Here is a 20,570-nt window from a genome sequence, read left to right as displayed (position 1 = left end):
GTGCAAATGAAGTTGCGCAAAAGTGATAGAAGTTATGAATGGCAACTTGAGCAGCTAGAAAATTAGTAAAATGCACTTTGACTGTTGATTCGTCCGAAGAGTCTGGTACAAATAAGCGTGTGTAACCCTTCCAGAATATCGCAATATGACCTCAAATGAAAAATTCTATGGACGTATTATGGTGCCAATTGCAACCAAATTGCAACCACCGTGAAGGCGCAGATGGTGAGGAAAGGGGTTGGCATTAAGAGAGCTTGGGTTTATGAAGTAGTCAAACATCTCTATGGTCATCATTGTAGTGAAGCTCCCCCAAATCAGAATTTTTGGCGCTTGAGATACTATTCGTTTCGTTAGTCGGGTGAGAATACAAACTTGCTTTTCTATCATTCCCCTCCAATATCCTTGGTGCATTCCATGAGATATATCCATTGTACTGTGAAATGAATGTATTTTTGATATTTCAATGGTCTATCGAAAATTAGAAGGATTGCATTTTAATAGAATTTTTACATAAAATCTGTAGAGTTATTGAATCGTTATGCGAACTGCTCATGTATAAATTCTACTTTTTTATCTAGTTTCTATTTCTTTATCTAGTTTCTATGGAATATGAGTTCTACTCTACTCAGTAAGATTTAGGCATCCCAATGATTAATAAACCGCCAGCCAGACAGGTTATAACCTGGAATGATCATCAGGATAATAAAACTCCTTTCTGCTAGCTATTGGAGTTGGTGGTCCACCTTTCTTGAATTCTTTTCTAAAGTCTTCAATAGTAACTAATTTGCCTATTGGATACTTTTCTGGGACGGGTGTTTCAAGATTGTGCTTCAAAGTCTTTACTAAATCGATCTTCAAATCCTTGTCTATGGAATTTTCCTCATTCTTTTCAAGCTCGGTAACAATGTCATCTGCGATGAGTTCAATATTTTCTTCATTCTTGGAAACAATCTCATCAACTATATCAGAGCTAATTTCAAGGTCTCTAAGGGTCAAATAGTTGGACAACGAGGATTGGATCAATTTAGTTCTACTGACTTCAGGAACACTTTGTGCTTTCAAATGAACCAGAATCTTTGAAGTCTGCTTAGACTCATTGAAGATGAAATTACTCACGAATGCTAAGAACTCATCCTTACTGATATTATTGAGAATATCGACATGTCTATCTTTCTCTTGGAAGTCCAAATAACCAGAGGAAATTTCATTCCAAAACCTGGCGGTCTCTTCAGATAAGAATCTCAACTTGGTTAACTTAGAATCTCTCAAGGATTCCTTGAAAGACTCAAATTCCTCCTCGGTCATTTTTTCGATCAAGTAGCTTCTAAACTTAGATAAGAACTCCTCTATTCTGTACTCCAAGTACTCCGTTGATCTTTCAGATTGAACCAAGACTCTAAAGTAAAGAGAGGTTCTGCCTAATCTAGTCCCTGAAAACACAACATAACCTAATTGTTCCTTGGTTCTCAATTGATCGAATGATGGCTGCTTGCAGATTGTCGAAAATAAGTCAGTTAATACTCTCAATTTATCGTCCTGGGAATTAGGAGAAATTTGAATAATGTACTCGATACATGAATTGATATTCTTTGGATCTGGATTGGCCAATTCAAATCTCAGTAATGTGTTGGAAGAAGCAGCGTAGTTTTGTAATCTAACTTTTTGGTAGATCTTTTCGACTGAGTCTTCAACTGCATCCCATTCTTTTGTGTACTTAGAAAGCAAGTCCTTCACTTCTATGGCATTGCCGATATCAAAGTTACCATGAACTAAAGCTTCAACAAACACACCATCTGCCCAAATACCCTTCGTGACAAAGTCAAAGAAGTCATTGAAGTCAGCATCTTTACTTAAAAACTTGGCCTTGTCCTCGCTGCTAAAAATGCCTTCATTGGTCAAAACGAGGAAGTGCGTACCGATTTGTTGAAATGGATTAACGTATCCAAAGTTCTGGTAATCTTGAATGACCTTCAACTTCAATGTTTCAAATCTTTCCTTATCAGGCTTGAAATGCACGAACTTTGAGAGCACTTGCTCCAATAATACAGTTAATTTATCATTGTATCCTGATACTCTGATATTGAAACCATCTCTTAAAAATGAAATTCTGACGTTCAAACCCACGATGGATGCGTAATAGGTAATTTCGTTCAAGTGATCAGTTACAAGCTCCGATAACAATCTAGAGTATGCACTGGATCTGATGTCTTCCTTCGAAGGTGGCAAGTGGAAGAGGAGTTCAATGTTACCTTTAGGGACTTCAAAGCGGTCATCTTGCTTGAACCATAATTGTAATTTGTTATTGTCCTCTAATAGATAAGGATGTTTCAAAGGAGTTTCTGATTTCTTTCTTAAAACATTGAAGTTCTCAGGAATAAAATTGTTTGGAGATGGGTAATGCAATTCCGGATTCAATTGAACATTCTTCAAATTGTTGACCAAAGTTGTGGGAAAGTCTTCATAAGAGTATTCTGTTCCATACCATTCTTCTTTCTTATCTAATCCCTCCAACAGCTTCGAGGTATACATGATTCTGAAATTAGCTGGATTCAAGTATTGGCCGAATTGCTTGATCAAATCAGCATTGAACTCATGATGAATAGTCGAACTCAAAATGTACTCCGAGGGGATGAATCCACCATCACCAAATTTATACAATTTGTTACTCAATTTGGAAACGGTATTTGCTGCTTCATCCTTTTGTCTAAATTTAAAGTTGACCTTTGAGATGTCATTAACTTCTTGCCAGATCCACTCTTTTGGTTCATCAGCATTCACAAGCTTCAAGTATTGAAACACAATCACCACGATCTCTTCCCAGTGTTCAAGTCCTTTTGTGGTAAGCTCAAGTTCAAAAATAAGCGAGCTACTGCCTTTACATGTCTTTTGGAGACCTGCGCTGAGTTCGGTTACCCAACCCTTTTCCTTGATATAATGATAGATGGAACCTTTACTTTCGTGTCCCAACAAATGTGAGTAGTACCTCGAAGGATCGTAGTTCCAAGTGTCTTCAAAGTCATCTGGAATCATAAACGTTAATTCTAATTTGTGAGTGTCTTGCACGGGCTTTGCAGCAATTAGCTTACCCAACTCATTTTCGGAATAGATCACTTCACCATTATAGTCAGGTCTAGATAAGTCCTTGTTTGGGACAGGGGAGAACTTCTCGATTGCCCATTCTGACAAGGTGTCCAAATCCTCTTTTCCCAAGATGGTCAAACCCATTCTGTTTGCCGAGTAGGAGTTTTTGTGGAATTCAATCAAAATATCTCTAACATTCTTGCCGTCATTAAGGGGGTCGTCACGCAAGGTCTTATGGTTACCAGTTGAGAAACCATTGTAGGGGTGATGAGGGTTACTGGTGCCTTTGTCCAACTGGTAGAATCTCCACATGTCACTCTGGAGGTTCTTTTTGTTCTCCGAGTCCACTGCATTGATTTCACGGTCCTTACAACTGTTGCTGAAAAGTGGGGAAATGAAGAACTGAGCGAACCTGTCCAACGCACCTTCTAGGTAGTCGGCACTGACCTGGAAGTAGTAGTTGGTGTGCTCTAATGCAGTGTAAGCATTGGATCGTCCTGAATGTTTGGCAAGATATGAGGCATATTCGTTTTCCACTGGGTACTTTTCGGTACCCATGAACAAGAGGTGTTCACAGAAGTGGGCCAAGCCAGGCACGTTGTACTGGTGGTCGCCAAAGGAGCCAACATTGACGTCGAGGGCGGCTGCTGCCTTGTCAGCCTGTGGATCGTGGATCAACAACACCTTGAGGTTGTTGTCAAGCTTGATGAACCGGTAGCTTCTGTCGTCAGTTAACGGCTTCTCGATGGCAGGCGAATCGGCCAACACCGTGAACCCAGACATATTACTAAGACGAGAGGGAAGTTTGCTGTTTGTGGAAAAAGGGATCAGACTCAATGGGAATTTGGCTTTTATATGGCTGGGCCTAAACAACATGGACGTCAAGATAGTGAACAAAATCACCAGAACGAACGTTACACAATGTGAGATGTGGAGGCGTTCGCAACTGGGGAACAAGCCGCGGGAACGTTGCTTGTGAGGTGGCGAGGGGTGTCTCGGCAAATCGAGAATCTTGTAGTGTGGCAGGGGCCTGGGAGGTTACAGAAGAAAGTACCTCGCTGGTTGTGGCGGGTTCCAAGTGAGCTTCGACACCTTAGTAGTGGGGATTATATGCAAACTATGACTATGTAGCCGGGGTAGCCCGGAGGAGTTGGGCGTGCGCGGAGATGCACGGGTGGAGCAGGAAGCATACATGGTAGCACGAGACAAGTATGCATTCTGGATCTACTGTCGGGACTGCAGACCAGCTAGAATTCATTTAACAGATTGGATTTATTGACAGTGATGTAGTACTGAAAGGACCAGCATAGAATTGGTGTGAATGTGTGTCACCACGGCCACCATCTTGAACCCATTTCCCCAGATAGCCAACTGAAAGCTAGTTTAGGAGACACTCGAGATTGACAAGAAAGCTGCTGATCAAATACTCCACACTGTCCAACTTGGTGAACGCACTTACCAACACCGGGTCGGGCGAGGACACCTCGATCTTCTTATTAATCATCACTACCATGTTGTTGTAGGTAATACACTTGGTGACATAATCAATGGGCTCCAACTTGGGCTTCAACAGCAAGTGACTAATGACATTGCTAAATATCCGCGAGCCTTCGTGTGACCTGTCAGAGCTCTGGGTCAACTGATTCAATCTGTCCTCAATTTCCGACACATTGAGCGGCGAGGCAGGCCTCACTGGAGTTGCTGCCACCGATATGGCCCCAGGCGTGGTATGCGAGCTTGGGAGTTTCATTTCATCCCTTATCTTGTCGATGTAGGACAAACCGGTGGGGGTGATGTCTCCCCACGGCCTTTCTGTCACTCGATGGAGGCTCTTGAGGTCGACGCAGACTTCGGCTTGGCTGATGTACAAGTCAATGGCCACCGTGGGCGGGAGTTCGGGTTCAAACGCCAGCAAAGGAGTAACGTTGACGGGGAAGACTAGACTGGGGTCTGTGGGTAGCTGTAAGCTACTTTTGGCAATCTGGATCTCATGAAGAAGCGAGCTGAATGATTCGATCAATTTCTGGTGGCCAATGGTGGAGCAGTCGTCTCCCTTGGCCAAGTCTCGCAAGATTGCGATAGCCTTCTCCACCGAGTCCTTTGCTGTCACGATCTGGGCCAACAAAATGGGCTCCTTCAATGTCAAGCGATGGAGAGTTTTGAAGTGGGAATCTCTTATAGCTAGCGACATTTTGGTGACATGCTGTCCATCCCGGACTATAATACCTTTGAGGGCCTCCAGCTTGTTGGTGGAAAAGGGTAACTTGATTGCGGGGCCCCGTTCAATCCGATTGGCTTCGTCTGGCTCTTGGGGAGAGTTGAAGATGAGCAAGTTGCAGCATATCTGTAGAGCTTCTATGATTTGGGGAAATTCGGGAGTCACCACATTTGAGGTGTACCAGTGGAGATCTTGGTCTGCCTGAGAATGCTGGCGTTCCTTTAGAAACTCGACAAACCTGTTGTCGGAATACACGCCCAGTAGAGTCATGCTGGGACGGTAGAGGATCAGGAGCCGCTGAATAGTACTACGCACGTGACCAGATATGAGGCCATTCACAAGCTAGGGTGGGTAGCAGGGGTAAAAAGCGGCCAAAAGAAGCTCAGCTAGCGAGCACAGGGTAGGACTGTGTATGTATAGTCTCCTTGAGCTTCTTGTCCCACCAAACCCCCAGCCATCCCTCCTGGGCATTATCCATCCAGTCATCCCCACCGACCCCCCGCGTCGCCAACCTGCAAAAAGTGGCGCTGGACATAACCTGCACTTCTCACCATCACCAACAGAATCAACAACAAATCCATACCACAACGCAGTCTCTTACATGTGCAGGACTGGCTTATATCCACAACTATAAACATACCACAGATAAACGATGCTGGGACCATCTACATCCAGCGAAAGATCCACAGTGATACCTGGCGAAGCAGGCGCTCACGATGGCGGTTCTGCTAGGCCAGACTACGACAGCGTGACCGCCACGGCGGCCGCAGCTGTTTCAGCTTCCGGGTACGGTAGCGGACTTGGAGAGGAAGCCAATCAGTTCCATCCCCACCATCAGAACAGCTATGCCACTGCCGAGTTCCAACATCGTGCCGAGCTCCAACGCAGACAGCAGCAATTGCAACAGCAAGAATTGCACCAGCAACAACAACAAATCCAATTTCAGCAGCAGCAACAGCAGCAGCAACAGCAGCAGCAGCAATTGCACCACCACCACCAGTTGCAACACACGCCACACGCGCTCCCCGAGGAGTACGACAACGGTGGCGTGCTTGGGTCCAGGTACTTGGAAAACGAGATAATCAAGACGTTCTCCAGCAAAGCATACTTGGTGAAATACGTCAAGGACGTGCTTAGTGTCGAGGAACGGTGCAAGATCGTGATTAATTCGTCCAAGCCCAAGGCAGTGTACTTCCAGTGCGAGCGTTCTGGGTCCTTCAGAACCACGGTCAAGGACTCGGCCAAGAGACAGAGAGTCGCGTACACCAAGAGAAACAAGTGTGGATACAGATTGGTAGCCAACTTGTACCCATCGGATAAGGACAAGAAGAAGGTCAAGAAGGAGGACATGAAAGAGGAATTGGACTTTCCTGCTGACCCCTCCAGCGAAATGTGGATCTTGCGTATGATCAACCCAGTGCACAACCACGCCCCAGAACCACTCAGTGGAAAGAAAAAGAGACTGAAAAATGCTAGAACTTTGGTTGAAAAACCATTACACCGCAACGTCGGAAGTGCTGCGGTTGCGGCTGCTGCCCACTACGTACCAGGCGATGTTCAGCAGTTGGCCCACAATGGGTTGCATCAGCTCCATCACGAGGATGGCCACACCCCATCGGTGCAAGACGCTGCTGTGATTGCTGCAATCGAAGCTACTCCAGCAGCAGCAGCAGCTGCTGCTTTGCACAACCAAAACCCCCCTGTGGACCCAAATATTGATCCTAATGTCGACCCCAGTGTCCAGGCCCATGACCATGCCATGAGATATCACCAGGGTTTAAGACGATAGCTGACTTCTTTTATTTCTAAATTGTTTTATAATAAATATGTTTCCGTAGAGCCCAGTATGTATAGCCAAAAACTGGTAAATAACCTATTGTGGACTATTACAGCACCTTGACTATTGTGCTTATCTCGTCCATCGCTTGTGACGACGCGCACGACTATTGACAACGAGTTTTTTCCAGACAAGCTCAAGAAGCTCATTTCAACGATATATGATAAGGACGTTGATCCAGAAACGAATAATGTCTACATCACATAGCGATTGGTCCGCCTCAAAGGTCAGATCGACCTTCTTGGAATTTTTCAAAACCAAAAAAAACCACACCTTTGTTCCATCTTCATCGGTCGTTCCTCACAATGACCCTACCCTTTTGTTCGCCAATGCTGGTATGAACCAGTATAAGCCCATCTTTTTGGGTACCGTTGACCCTCTGTCCGACTTTGCCACCTTGAAGCGTTCTGTCAACTCCCAAAAGTGTATTCGTGCTGGTGGTAAGCACAATGACTTGGAAGACGTTGGCCGTGACTCATACCATCATACTTTCTTTGAGATGTTGGGTAACTGGTCTTTCGGTGACTACTTCAAAAAGGAAGCCATTTCTTGGTCCTGGGAATTGTTGACTGAAGTTTACAAGTTGGACAAGGATCGTTTGTATGTTACCTACTTCGGTGGTGACGAAAAGCAAGGGTTAGAACCAGATTTAGAGGCTAAGAACTTCTGGTCCGCTGTTGGTGTTGCTGACGACCACATCTTGCCAGGTGATGCTAAGGACAACTTCTGGGAAATGGGTGACCAAGGTCCATGTGGTCCTTGTTCTGAAATCCATTACGACAGAATCGGTGGCAGAAACGCTGCTCATTTAGTCAACATGGACGATCCAAATGTCTTGGAAATCTGGAACATTGTCTTCATTCAATACAACAGAGAGGCAGATGCTAGCTTGAGAAGTTTACCAGCCAAGCATATCGACACTGGTATGGGTTTCGAGAGATTGGTTTCTATTTTGCAAAACAAGTACTCCAACTACGATACCGATGTTTTCCTTCCAATCTTCGACAAGATCAGAGAGATCACTGGTGTCAGACCTTACACTGGTAAGTTTGGTGCTGAAGATGTCGACGGTATTGACACTGCTTACAGAGTTATTGCTGACCACGTCAGAACCTTAACTTTCGCCATCTGCGATGGTGGTGTTCCAAACAACGAAGGTAGAGGTTATGTCTTAAGAAGAATCTTGAGAAGAGGCTCCCGTTACGTTCGTAAGTACATGAACTACCCAATTGGAACTTTCTTCCAGCAATTAGTTGATGTGGTGATCGAACAGAACAAGGAGATCTTCCCTGAAATTGTCAAGGGTGCTCAAGACTTGAAGGAAATTTTGAACGAAGAAGAATTATCCTTTGCTAAGACTTTGGACAGAGGTGAGAAATTGTTCGAGCAATACGCCATTATTGCTTCCAAGACTCCTGAACAAACTTTATCAGGTAAGGACGTTTGGAGATTGTATGACACTTATGGTTTCCCAGTTGATTTGACCAGATTGATGGCCGAAGAAGCTGGCTTGATGATCGATGAGCCAGGTTTTGAAAAGGCCAAAGAACAATCCAGAGAAGCCTCCAAGGCCACTGGTAACAAGGACACCGCTACTTTGGTCAAGTTAGACGTTCACTCTTTATCTGAATTGGATTCGAATGACGATGTTCCAAAGACTGATGACTCCTACAAGTACGGTCTCGAAAACATCAAGGCTAACATCGTTGCTATTTACGATGGTTCCGCCTTCGTCTCTTCCATCAGTGATTCCACCAAGCAATACGGTATCTTGTTGGACAAGTCACCATTCTACGCCGAGCAAGGTGGTCAAGAATACGATACCGGTAAGTTAGTTATTGACGGTAAGGCCGAGTTCAACGTCGCCAACGTCCAAGTCTATGCTGGTTACGTTTTGCATACTGGTTCCCTTACTGAGGGTACCCTTAGTGTGAAGGACGAAGTCATTGCTGCCTACGACGAATTGAGAAGATGGCCAATCAGAAACAACCACACTGGTACTCACGTGTTGAACTATGCTTTGAGAGAAGTTTTGGGAGACTCTGTTGACCAGAAGGGTTCTTTGGTCGCCCCTGAAAAGTTGAGATTTGATTTCAGCCACAAGCAAGCTTTGAAACCAGAAGAATTGGCCAAGGTTGAAAACATCTCTAACGAATACATCAAGGCGGATAAGGCAGTTTACTCCAAGGAAGTTTCCTTAGCTGCTGCTAAGGAAATTTACGGTTTGAGAGCCGTCTTCGGTGAGACTTACCCAGATCCAGTCAGAGTTGTCTCCATTGGTGCTCCAGTCGATGAATTGGTCGCTAACCCAAAGAACGAGGACTGGAACAAGCTTTCCATCGAATTCTGTGGTGGTACTCACGTCGCTAAGACTGGTGAAATCAAGGACTTGGTTGTTATTGAAGAATCTGGTATTGCTAAGGGTATCAGAAGAATTGTAGCTGTCACCGGAAATGAAGCACATGAAGTTCAAAGAATTGCCAAAGATTTTGACACTGAATTGAACCATGCCAACGGCTTGCCATTCGGTCCAGCCAAGGAAGCCAAGTCCAAGGAATTGGGTGTTGCATTAAAGAAGTTGTCTATTTCTGTCTTGGACAAGCAAAAGTTGACTGAAAAGTTCAACAAGTTGGACAAGGCCATCAAGGACGAATTAAAGACCAAGCAGAAGGAAGAATCAAAGAAGACTTTGGAGGTTGTCAACGAATGGTTGGCTAAGGAAGATGCAGGTGAATACTTGGTCAGCCACATTCCAATCAACGCCAACGCTAAGGCCATCACAGAAGCTATCAACTTGATCAAGAAGTCCCACAAGACTAAATCTATTTATTTGATCACCGGTGCCACCGACAAGGTTGCCCACGGATGTTACGTTTCTGACGAGGCCATTGCTAAGGGTATTGACACTACTGCCTTAGGTCAAGCTGTTTCTACCAAGATCGGTGGTAAGGCCGGTGGTAAGGGTAATATTGTCCAGGGTATGGGTGACAAGCCAGAAGGCATCCAGGCTGCTATCGACGAAGTTGCTAAATTGTTCAATGAAAAGTTGTAATGATTGAAGCTTCTATAAGTTTAGATATTGTTAATATATAGAGTGTCTATCTGTTCATATCCTTGTATCCAGTACAATATATATAGTTCGATATGGCTTTGTAGTTCCTGGAATTCTATTTGGGTGGGTCTTCATTGGTGAGTTTGTCTTCTTCCACCTGGTCGATTTGGGTTGGGTTTCCTCCCACGTTCCTCAATATGCGGTCGACAAGCTGATCTAAGGCTGATCTAGGAACCTCAGGAACTTTACCGATGATGCTGAGAGTGTTGAGCTTCCAGTTGATATGTGGGTAGCTCCCGAGCTTAACGGTGCCCTTGCCATAGGCAGTATCCACTTCGTCTTGCAAGCGAGTCAAAAAGCCGGCAAACTCGTTTTCAGAAGAGGAGGTCTTGACATACAATCTGACCAAATTGGAGCCATCGGAGTCTATCCGCAGCTTGAGAAACGGCTCCATTCCCTGGATAAGCTTCGTGAAGAGATTGGGGACCCCCGGAAGCACGTAGACCTGTTGGTCCAATGCCACTATCGGGAACCACAAAGAGTCCTCCACAAAGATCTTTTCCACTGTGGTCGGGTTCTGTGGGGTGGAAGAAGGCAAAGTAGCCATTTTGTAGAACGCATCAAGCTGTTCTTGGGGCAAGCTTTCGAGGTATGAGCCACGAAGCTTGGTCATACGTTCCACCACCTCGGAGTCCAACTTGTAGTCTAGGCCGTAGATTTCGCTGAGCACGGCGTAGGTGATGTCGTCATGGGTGGACCCCAAACCGCCAGAAGTGACGATCAAGTCGACCTTGTCGTGGTCGCGGAGGATCTTGAGCGAGTTGATGATGTCCTGCTTGTCATCTCCACACACAATAGTTCTCTTGAGAGGAATCGAGAGATTATTGAAGCAGAAACGGGCAAAATTGTAGGAGTTTGTGTCCAAGATCTTGCCATTGAGCACCTCGTCGCCGATGATGAGGCATCCCGCCGAGCGGATGGGCTTTAAGGAGGAAGACATGGCACGGGACACAAGGAGGCGGGAAGTATTCATGGTGGGTAGCAAAAATGTCGCGCAACTAGCGAAGATTGGAAGTAGAGGAGGCGAGAGCGACATTACTGGCTAGTATAGACTGATACGGTCTGGTAAGCTAATTGAGCCAGTGCCGACTAAATGGGCCATTTGGCGTGTCAGCTCATAGTAGATATTGTTTTATCACCCAGTAGGTAACGGTTTAAAGTGAATTCTGGTAGAAGGTATATCTATGTCCTAGAGTGTGAAGCATTAATTCTGGATACTTCTGAGAGTATCTCTGCTCTATCCAGGCAGTACTTGATATCTGGCTACATCTCTACTACAACAGTCTGGAGCTGCTGCTGAGAGAAGCGACCTCACTAGAAACTGTAGGAAATGTCTGGTAGAAACCACTGGTCCGACATTAACATCCCTACAAGCCAAGCTCTAGTGGGCTCACGTGCTGAACCGTAGCTAACTAGCCCTGCCTGTACAGTCCTTAGCTCGCGCTAGCACTAACTGTCCCGGTTCCCCACCTCGCTGCGGGCCACTGCCAATCCCCGTCCTTTGGGGGGTGTTACTAGCTCCGTCGCTCCCCTCCCGGTGGGGATTGCCACAGTCCAGCTAGTGGCTCTCCCAGCACCGCTCGTGCCAGGAGTGTCCCCCCAGCAGTACCAAAGCATATATCTTCCACCCAGCAGAGCTCCCACCACGCTCCACAACTCTCCAGCTGCACTCCTCTCCTAGCTTACTCCTCTACCCTCTCCTGCCATGGCCGCCAATCACCGCAGTGTGGCGGTCCCGAGCGCGGGAAATCCGGATTCTCGCCATGACCACGTTGGGAGTGTGTACAGCCCCAGGCCAGCGAAAAAAGCCCTCCCATCGTCAATTTGACACTCTTGTGACTTCTCACTACCATCCACCTCCCAACACTCAGCCCCTTCATCCAGCCGCTAACGCTCCCTTTTCATCTTCCCCATCCCCTAAGACACGCAAACTCCGGACTAAGTACCTCCACACCGCTTAGAACATGGGAAATAGCCCGTCCAAGAATGATCCTCTGCCGAACAACCAATCTTCCACCGGTATCCCTGGTGGTGAACTAGAGGCCGATGAGTCGGCGCCGGCGCTATCGCAGCTATCGTCCCTTAGTTTACATTCTGGTGAAAGCACCAGATCCTCAGCCATCAATATTGGTGCCCCTAGTGCCACCGCCTTCAACCCCAACTACTACAAGAACAAAGACCTGTCCTCCAAGAGCAAGCTGAAGCCGTTTCTGGACTCCCCCAAGCGCTCGCGCAAGCAGTCCATCCAGAACTTGGACTTGGACTTGGAAATCGGCGCCTCCATGGCCCAGCTCTTGAAGACATCCAGCCAGCCGTTGTATGGCTCTTCCTTCGACAGCGTCAAGTCGGACGCGTCCACAGTGTCCCCTGTCTTCACCACCGCAGGTGAGGCCAAGGATGAAGAACTGCTTCTGTCGTTGGGATCCTCGCCCTACGCAAAGACCTATTACCACAAGAATGACTCGAAGGAGTTGGCCACCACTCCTTCCACCAGCACCACCGTCCTCGGCAACGCCTCCAATAAGCGTCTCGACTCCATCGCCGAGTTAGACTGCTTCTCCGAAACCAGGGACGTGAAATCTCTCTCGTTGTCAAACTTGAAAAAGCATGATTTGAAGAGTTCTGCAGTGTTGGGTGAAACATTGACGAAGAATGTATCATCCAGCTCTTCAAACTTGTCAAACTCCCCTCCGTTACTTCCAAGCCCCAAGCTGCTGGAAATCGACCTTGATTCGGTTATCGATCGTTTACTCGCAATCGGTATGAACAAGAAGTCGTCTAGTTCGCGTCGGGCTCTGAAAGACAAACTTCCTTTGACCACCCAAGAAATCAAGTACGTTCTCCATAAGGCAAGATCAATCTTTTTGGAGCAACCATCTCTTCTTAGGTTGTCGCCTCCTGTTAAAGTCGTCGGCGATATTCACGGTCAATTCCATGATTTGATCCGTATTTTTAACAGTTGTGGTTATCCACCTTATTCAAATTACTTGTTTTTAGGTGATTACGTGGATAGGGGTTACAAGTCATTGGAAACAATTTTACTTTTGTTGTGCTACAAGATTAAGTATCCGGAGAACTTTTTCATGTTGAGAGGTAATCATGAAAGTGCAAACATTACCAAGATCTATGGTTTCTACGATGAATGTAAACGTCGTTTACCTACAATTTCTGGCAACCATAAACTTTGGAAAGTATTTGTTGATGTGTTTAATACGTTACCAATTGCTGCAACTATTAATGATAAGATTTTTTGCATTCATGGTGGATTGTCACCAGATTTACACAGTTTGAGTCAAATTGAGAACATCAAGAGACCAACCGATATTCCTGACAAAGGATTATTGGCAGATTTGTTGTGGTCCGATCCAGATCCACTGGTGAAGAACTTCTCAGTATCAAACTGGCCAAAGAATGATCGTGGTGTCTCCTATTGTTTTGGAAGAAAACACGTTGACTATTTTTGTAATAGGTTCAAAATGGACTTGATTGTTCGAGGTCATATGGTTGTGGAAGATGGTTACGAATTCTTCAATAAGAGAAAATTAGTAACTGTTTTTTCTGCTCCTAACTATTGTGGAGAATTCAATAATTTCGGGGCAGTTATGAGTGTTGATAAAAGCTTATACTGTTCCTTTGAACTCATCAAACCACAATGAAATATTTTAGTTGGACTTTAGAGGCGTTGGTATTATGAACTGATTTGAACCCCATAATGTTCATGATATTCACGATTTTTTATTTCTAGTTGTTATTTTTTGATTGATTTATATGATATTATGAAGAGCTATTCTTTAGTAGATCATTTTTATGTGTTACAACCTATATGTACGAGATTTTATTACTGAATAAATTTTCTATTATTTTTTAACCGTATAAACCTTACCTGGATGGTGAACCTAACCCCAAGGAGTGTGGAAATAACGACGCTATTCCCAATGCAAACTGTAATAAAGAGAAATGAAGCTTATAAGCCGTCGTACCGCTTACGTTTAAGATGAGGTGAAGATGAACCATCATTGCTGTAACCACGAGAGTTGTACTTTTTCAAGGAAGCACCTGTGATGGCATCAAAACTGACCACTTGATCAGCATCGGAGTCTTCGACATCGACGTCAACGTCTTCCTCATCATCGACTCCGTAATCATCGTCATCTTCATCCTCATTAGAATCGTAATCAGTGTCATCTATGACTTCATCCTCATCAAAACCACTATCATCATTTGAGTCTCCGGAATAAGCAGGTGTTATCTGCTTTGTGGGACTAGATGTAGCCGAAGTGCCTGGCAAGTAGTGAATATGTATGTTACCGCGGGAACCAGAAGCAGTTGTGAGGTTTTTGCCCATTAACTCAATTAATTGGCTGTAGTACAAATTCAAAACATCCTTGGCATATTTTATGGAGCTTTCTCCAGGAGTGTCAAGATGCTTTCCAGGCATACACCTCCAGTCCACCCTCTCAAGGAAATCGAGCTCCAAACAGTTGAGCTCGGAGATGGCAACACCACCAACTTTGGCATAGTGATCATTTGTGTAAAAGAAGTCTTCCATCGATTTTTGAGCGAGCATGGTGCCCACTAAGAGGAATCTGTGTACCGTCCATGAGTTAAGCGTGAAGAAAGGTTGATACTGATGTGACAAAAGATCGATGTAGTATATGGTGGTGAGCAAAGTTGCTGCGTTGAAGTTGTTGAACTTGGTCAATCTGGTGAGATAGGTATGGGTGGAAATTGATGGAGGTGTTCTGGAATGGTATCTCGTTAATAGGCTATTGGACGATGACGAAGATGAAGATGTAGATGGCTTGGAAATAGAGGCTGGTACTGATTTGTCGTTCAAGGAAATCAAAGACAGCATCATCCTAGTGATGAGGGTGATCAAGTCATCGATAGGACAGTCCATAAACTCTGCTGGCAAGTGCTTCTTGATGACCTGGAGTGGAGATGCTGGCTTGGTCTTGACCGGAGCTTTCTCCTCTATCTGAGGTACGTCTTGCTTACGCTGGTGCTGCACAGGGGATACTCTGGTTACCTTGACAGCGGCCGAGATGGGGCTTTTGGGCTTGAAATGGGGCACAACGTAGGGGGTGGTGTTTATCAAGTACTTCTGGTATATCTCGATCAGCTTGATTTTACGATGCTGGTTGATGGAGTTGAAGTAGAGCTGGTGGTTGTTCAAGCTGGAGTTGAGGTTGGGGGTCTTGATGTATTGGGCGAGGAACGGGTCCGAGGGCGAGTTGACCACCATGCCGTGGGCCACTGCTGGCCTGGAGGCCTTGGTGTAGGTGCTGGACATTTTGGGAGAGACCGTATTGATCACTGTATCATTCGGTGACGGGAAGGGTGAAGATCTAGATATTAGACTCATTGTGGTGCAGTCCAGATAATCCCATGATTCTCTCGAAAAGACAGGGGTTCAGGAAGGAGGTGGTGCTGGAACAATCGGGGTTGGTGTGCCTACAGATGTGGCAGCCAGATGAGATGACGGTGCTAGTGCAGTACTGGCAGTCGGGAGGGGTGGGGATAATAGGCTCCAGCGATAACTGCGACGAGGAGGTTGGGACGGTTACGGATGTTAGGTAACAAAGTCGGTGGGCCAGGAGTAAGCAGATTCACTGGCGGTCGATATATAAAATGACTTTTGCTCGGGAGCGACACAAAATCGACACACGTGGAGGCCGCACACGTGTGGGCCCATATATGTCACTAACGAATGTGGAGGCGATGGGGGCGGATTTGGACCACGCCAGCAATTTAAGCCCCTGACACGCGGAATTAGCAACAGCTTCCTCTGCCAGGCACACAGGGACGCCACTGTCAGCGCCGCTGGTGACTGGTCACCACGGGTGCTGGTCTAGCCACGGGTGGTTCTGTGAAGGGCCCTGAGGGCTCGCTGACTAAGACTCCCCCAAATTACTTTTTCTTGGACGCACCGAATCCAAGACACCGCCACTAATGCGGTTTCTGTCGCTGGGCGATGGGCGCCCGCCAACGGGCCGTTCGGGTTTCGCTAATGGGTGGGCTGGACGGTGCATGGTGGGGCAGTGGTAGTAAAGATAGCGCTGGTAGACGTAGTGCTGGTAGTAATAGAGGTAGAGTTAAAGGTAGCTGTGGGGGTTGTACGGATGTTTCCTGCCCAGACATCCGTGCAGCTATCTGTCCCCCGCCAAGCTGATCCCTCCCCGACCATGACCCAGCAAAGATCGCCTTGACGTGGCGGTGTGGAATCCGCCTCGCATTGAACTAGCGGGTGGCATGTCGCGGGACAGCCGCCCCATGTCGCGCGCGATGTCGCGAGATCTCAATCACGTAAACAAACAACATCATGCAAAATTTGTAGTGGCAACCCAACCATGGCTGACGAGAACTATCTTGAGGAAGGTACGTATCACTTCCACGCACCCGCCAGCACCTCTACTAACCTCTAGGATTCGATCCTCATGAGCTCAAAGTCACCCAGCTCCGGTCCATTCTCAGCCGCCACAAAGTGAGGGTACCTTCCAACTCCAAGAAGGCACAATTGGTCGAGCTTTTCGAGCGTGAAATCACCCCCAATGCAAACGAACTCAAGCAAGACGACTCCCAGCTCGTGTCCGACGCCGATTCCTCCAAGAACCCCGGCGATGGCGACTCCAAGATGGAGGACACCTCCACCGACGAGTCTGGCGCGGTGAAGAGCGATGCTCCTCAGATCTTGCCCAAGCCATCAAGAAAGAGACGAATTGTTTCGGAAACCTCCAAAAAGAAGCGTACCAAGGCTGGTTTGACCTCCAATTCGAATGTGACCTCTCCTGAACCAGAAAACGCCTCACCAAAGGCTTCCCCACACGCTTTGCCAAAATCGCCAAAAACTTCTAAATTGAATACCCCCGTTGCTTCTCCAGAACCAGCAGTGAAAGCAAGTCCAAAGATAGATTCCAGTCTCGCTTTGCCTAATGCTGCGGGAACCTCGCAATTGTCATCGCCCAAGGTCAAGTCCCCCAAGTCACGCTCATCAAGATTAACTTCTCCTAGACTGATGAAGAAAGAGAAGGTCACCAAGTCCATCTTTTCTGACGACGAAGATGAAAACTCTCCTATCCTTTCTCCTAGACTCCTAACATCCCCAACTCATAGTGCCATCAAGACCAACAAGGTGACAAAGGCCACCCCTAAGAAACATGTACCCATTGTGAAACTGGAAAAATCCCCCAAAGAAGTCACGAAGTCCGAGAAAACGTTCGATTCAATCTACGACGAAACGAAGGATTTCGATGAAGTCATCTCGAAGTTGAAGAAAGAAGAACAACATGAAGTCCATCCTACAATTGACTTGAATTTACCTTCTCGGCTTGGGGTTTCCATTCAACAACCTCAATATTACATTGACTCGCAATTAGAAACCCCTAGAAGATTGAGATCTTCTGCCCAACCTACACCTAGAAGAACTCCCGCTAGAACCCCAAGACATATTCCAACACATACTCCTAAACCAAAACTAGTTCCGATCAACAAGAAACATAGTGAATTATCAGATGACGATTCTGAAGATTCTGATGATGATGAAGGTGAAGGTGAACTTGAAGATAGAAAAGTGGAGGAACCGAGTTCGTCAGAGAGTATCAAAGATGATTCTCAAAAAAACAAGGGAACTAAACACAAATCTAGTCAAGAGAGCACAAAATTGTCCAAAAAGACATGGGTTCCAGTCTTCTTCACATTTTTTGCGTGGGTTTTACTAGTTTCAGGGGGACTTTTTGCTTACTGGTACCGTGAGCAAGTCATTTTGATTGGATTCTGTGGCCAAGAGATCAATAAGCCTACATTTCCTAATACTGAAAATCAATACTTGCAAACATTTGGTGACTACTTGGATGCGAACTTCAAGCCAAACTGCACACCATGCCCCAACCATGCCAGGTGCTTTCCTAATCTTGAACTTGGATGTTATGAAGATTTTGTTGAACTCAAGCCATGGAACAACTTCATTTTCCCAAATAACAAAAAGTGTATCCCCGACACCAAGAAAGCAGAAAAGTTGGAAATTATGATAGATGTTGCATTGGATTTGTTGCGTAGCAAGAATGCAATCAAGCAGTGCGGAAAGTCAGAAGACATAGCAGAAGCTGGTATCAAGATTGAGGAGCTCCATGACCTTTTACTTTCGATGAAAGCCCCATATATTACTGTTGAAGAATTTGAAGAATTATGGCAACGCTCGGTTGTTGAATTGGAGAAAGAACCTGAAATAATTGTAAGGCAAGTTTAATTAAATGATTGAAGTCACAATGTGGAATTGCTTGCATGATATGGTATTTGCCATTTTGAAGGATTCTTCTTACCTTGTGTCATTCAGAGTTTTGGAACAATATACTAACTAAAGCAGACGGGATCTTCAGGTGTATCATCCACAAAACTTATTACTAACATTAACAACACTGAGACCTCGGTACAAACGCAGGACAAGATTCTTCGATCAACGTCCTTATCAAACCTTAGTTTACAGTGCCAATTAAAAAACAGTATTGTTGGTTCAATTGTACAATACAAGTATAACTTAATCATTATGCTTATAATCTTTTCGATCATCAAATACATCCAGCATAAGTACAATCAGTACAAGGTAGAATTGATCAAGATAGATATCATTTATAAGGATGTTCTTTCCAAACTTCAACATCAGTATAAGTTGTCAATCAATAACCATCAAATCAGTCCATTCATTGGGTCCACCCAACTAAGAGACCTTATCTTAACAAATGAGCACAATTTAAAGAAACGAGTTAAGATCTGGACTCAAGTTGTCTACAAAGTGGAAAACAATACAAATGTTTCGTGTAAACTCATTGAAAATCATGGGGAGATTATGAAGGTATGGCAATGGATAACCGATGTTGAAGAATGAAGTCCTTTGTAGCATTATTCCTACGGGAAGTATATAGTCAATAAACAGTTTATTAATCCTTCTATAAATTACCCGTATTGGTACTACCTTTCACTGTGGAATGCTATCATGTTAGGCATACCCCAACACTTATAGCCCAAGGGTTTTGCTAAATAGCATAAGCCTTCTGTTTCAATTCCGTCATAACCTTCCAATCTCTCCCACGTAGTGCCAACAATATAACTAGTGGGGAATATCACGCCTTGCTTGTATATGATAGATTTGGCAAAGAGCACAGCTCCACCCACGGAATCAAGCTCAACAGTGTAGCTCAAATTGTCATGATTTTGTTCATATGTGGGTTTGTCTTCGAGATATGATGAAAAGTGAAACATGTTTTTAGTGACATCTTGAGGAACGTAGTCCCAGTGATCCCAGTCGTTGGCGTCCAATTTCCTGAGCTGGTCCTCATTCGGTTTCGTTCTCTCACCTCTCCACGAATTCCTATCATAGTCTACTGCTGAGCCCACGTCAATTCTGGGAACAATAATATCCAACTTCGCGTCGATAAATGTGGAAAGAAGCTCTCGTGGATTTTTAAACTTCTTGATATCTGCATCCACAAAGAGGGTATACTCCTCATCCTGTAGAGCACTGGATATAAGGAAATTGCGTGCCCTTGCTATGGATCTCCTCCTTTCCCTTTGAAACTTGTCTGCGTGTCTCTCGTCATCAGAGGGCATGTTCTGAGCCTCTATGGTTGGTGCTATGACCAAAGTGATGCGATGAAAATCCACTTCGTTAGTCTTTTCGTCCAAGATCTTCGAAATGACATCGAACTCGGCTTGGTTTTTCACCAACAATCCTAACGACACCTGGTAGGACTTGTTCTCATATAAAGTTTTCAATGTCGATAAGTAGTCAGAAAAGTGCCGCTTTGGCCCATAGGCATCTTCGCCAGCTATGGAGCTGAGTACCAATATGCTTGTAGGACGTTGCGCTAACAATGTCGTTGGAAGCCCTCGCGTCTTCTTGATCTCCAACACCACCTTAGTGTAATGACTATTGGAGAATTTTGTGTAGGTGTAGGATGGATTGGTGTGGTTCGCGGAGTAGTAGAACGTGGAAATGGTGAAGAAGGCTCCCACCACGAGGCAGAGCAACAAATTGGACCGTTTCACCAACATTGTCGTCGTAGTGTTGATTGTGGAATTTAGGGGCTGTTATACTTGGACTTCTATGCAGTCTACCACATCTGACCCTCCCAACCCCTGCCAAGGACCTCGGCTAGCAAGAAGACGATAAGACACCAGGAGGCAACTATAATGACCCCAGCTGGCCTACCCCAGTGGCAATCTCAGCCGTAGCACTGGGTCTATTTTAGGGGAAAATTCCCGATTGAGAAATCACTTGATAAAGATGGTGAGACGGCAAAAATTGAGCAACCACTTTGTTCTTCTTC

At 45.4% G+C, this 20,570-nt stretch overlaps 9 protein-coding genes across 9 annotated transcripts; 4 read left to right on the top strand and 5 right to left on the bottom strand.

Moving 5' to 3' along the window:
- Nucleotides 1–675: 675 nt before the first annotated feature.
- STE23 (metalloendopeptidase) lies at nucleotides 676–3,864 on the bottom strand (the record flags this gene model as incomplete). The annotated part of the gene is made up of 1 exon (XM_020211190.1): nucleotides 676–3,864. One exon carries the CDS (start codon nucleotides 3,862–3,864, stop codon nucleotides 676–678), a length of 3,189 nt encoding a protein of 1,062 aa, XP_020062459.1.
- Nucleotides 3,865–4,459: 595 nt separating this feature from the next.
- RAV2 (Rav2p) lies at nucleotides 4,460–5,569 on the bottom strand (the record flags this gene model as incomplete). Its single annotated transcript, XM_020211864.1, has 2 exons — nucleotides 4,460–5,518; nucleotides 5,555–5,569. The coding sequence occupies 2 exons, from the start codon at nucleotides 5,567–5,569 to the stop codon at nucleotides 4,460–4,462; spliced, it is 1,074 nt and encodes a 357-aa protein (XP_020062458.1).
- A 382-nt stretch (nucleotides 5,570–5,951) lies between these two features.
- On the top strand, nucleotides 5,952–7,088 carry RBF1 (Rbf1p; the record flags this gene model as incomplete). The annotated part of the gene is made up of 1 exon (XM_020211863.1): nucleotides 5,952–7,088. One exon carries the CDS (start codon nucleotides 5,952–5,954, stop codon nucleotides 7,086–7,088), a length of 1,137 nt encoding a protein of 378 aa, XP_020062457.1.
- Nucleotides 7,089–7,326: 238 nt separating this feature from the next.
- On the top strand, nucleotides 7,327–10,188 carry ALA1 (alanine--tRNA ligase; the record flags this gene model as incomplete). The annotated part of the gene is made up of 1 exon (XM_020211862.1): nucleotides 7,327–10,188. The coding sequence occupies one exon, from the start codon at nucleotides 7,327–7,329 to the stop codon at nucleotides 10,186–10,188; it is 2,862 nt and encodes a 953-aa protein (XP_020062456.1).
- Nucleotides 10,189–10,303: 115 nt separating this feature from the next.
- CANTADRAFT_91785 (uncharacterized protein) lies at nucleotides 10,304–11,188 on the bottom strand (the record flags this gene model as incomplete). The annotated part of the gene is made up of 1 exon (XM_020211861.1): nucleotides 10,304–11,188. One exon carries the CDS (start codon nucleotides 11,186–11,188, stop codon nucleotides 10,304–10,306), a length of 885 nt encoding a protein of 294 aa, XP_020062455.1.
- A 1,024-nt stretch (nucleotides 11,189–12,212) lies between these two features.
- SAL6 (Sal6p) lies at nucleotides 12,213–13,898 on the top strand (the record flags this gene model as incomplete). Its single annotated transcript, XM_020208774.1, has 1 exon — nucleotides 12,213–13,898. A coding segment is annotated over one exon (1,686 nt), but the record flags the coding sequence as incomplete, so codon positions are not given.
- Nucleotides 13,899–14,212: 314 nt separating this feature from the next.
- On the bottom strand, nucleotides 14,213–15,541 carry CANTADRAFT_7810 (uncharacterized protein; the record flags this gene model as incomplete). Its single annotated transcript, XM_020211189.1, has 1 exon — nucleotides 14,213–15,541. The coding sequence occupies one exon, from the start codon at nucleotides 15,539–15,541 to the stop codon at nucleotides 14,213–14,215; it is 1,329 nt and encodes a 442-aa protein (XP_020062453.1).
- Nucleotides 15,542–16,598: 1,057 nt separating this feature from the next.
- CANTADRAFT_56423 (uncharacterized protein) lies at nucleotides 16,599–19,129 on the top strand (the record flags this gene model as incomplete). The annotated part of the gene is made up of 4 exons (XM_020210593.1): nucleotides 16,599–16,626; nucleotides 16,674–17,835; nucleotides 17,893–18,478; nucleotides 18,611–19,129. The coding sequence occupies 4 exons, from the start codon at nucleotides 16,599–16,601 to the stop codon at nucleotides 19,127–19,129; spliced, it is 2,295 nt and encodes a 764-aa protein (XP_020062452.1).
- An 83-nt stretch (nucleotides 19,130–19,212) lies between these two features.
- On the bottom strand, nucleotides 19,213–20,295 carry CANTADRAFT_91782 (uncharacterized protein; the record flags this gene model as incomplete). Its single annotated transcript, XM_020211860.1, has 2 exons — nucleotides 19,213–20,092; nucleotides 20,114–20,295. 2 exons carry the CDS (start codon nucleotides 20,293–20,295, stop codon nucleotides 19,213–19,215), a joined length of 1,062 nt encoding a protein of 353 aa, XP_020062451.1.
- Nucleotides 20,296–20,570: the final 275 nt, after the last annotated feature.

This window comes from Suhomyces tanzawaensis (assembly GCF_001661415.1).
Source record: "Suhomyces tanzawaensis NRRL Y-17324 unplaced genomic scaffold CANTAscaffold_7, whole genome shotgun sequence".
NCBI lineage: Eukaryota > Fungi > Ascomycota > Pichiomycetes > Serinales > Debaryomycetaceae > Suhomyces > Suhomyces tanzawaensis.
The sequence above is the reverse complement of the archived record's forward strand: the minus strand, read 5'-3'. Positions and strand labels throughout refer to the sequence as shown.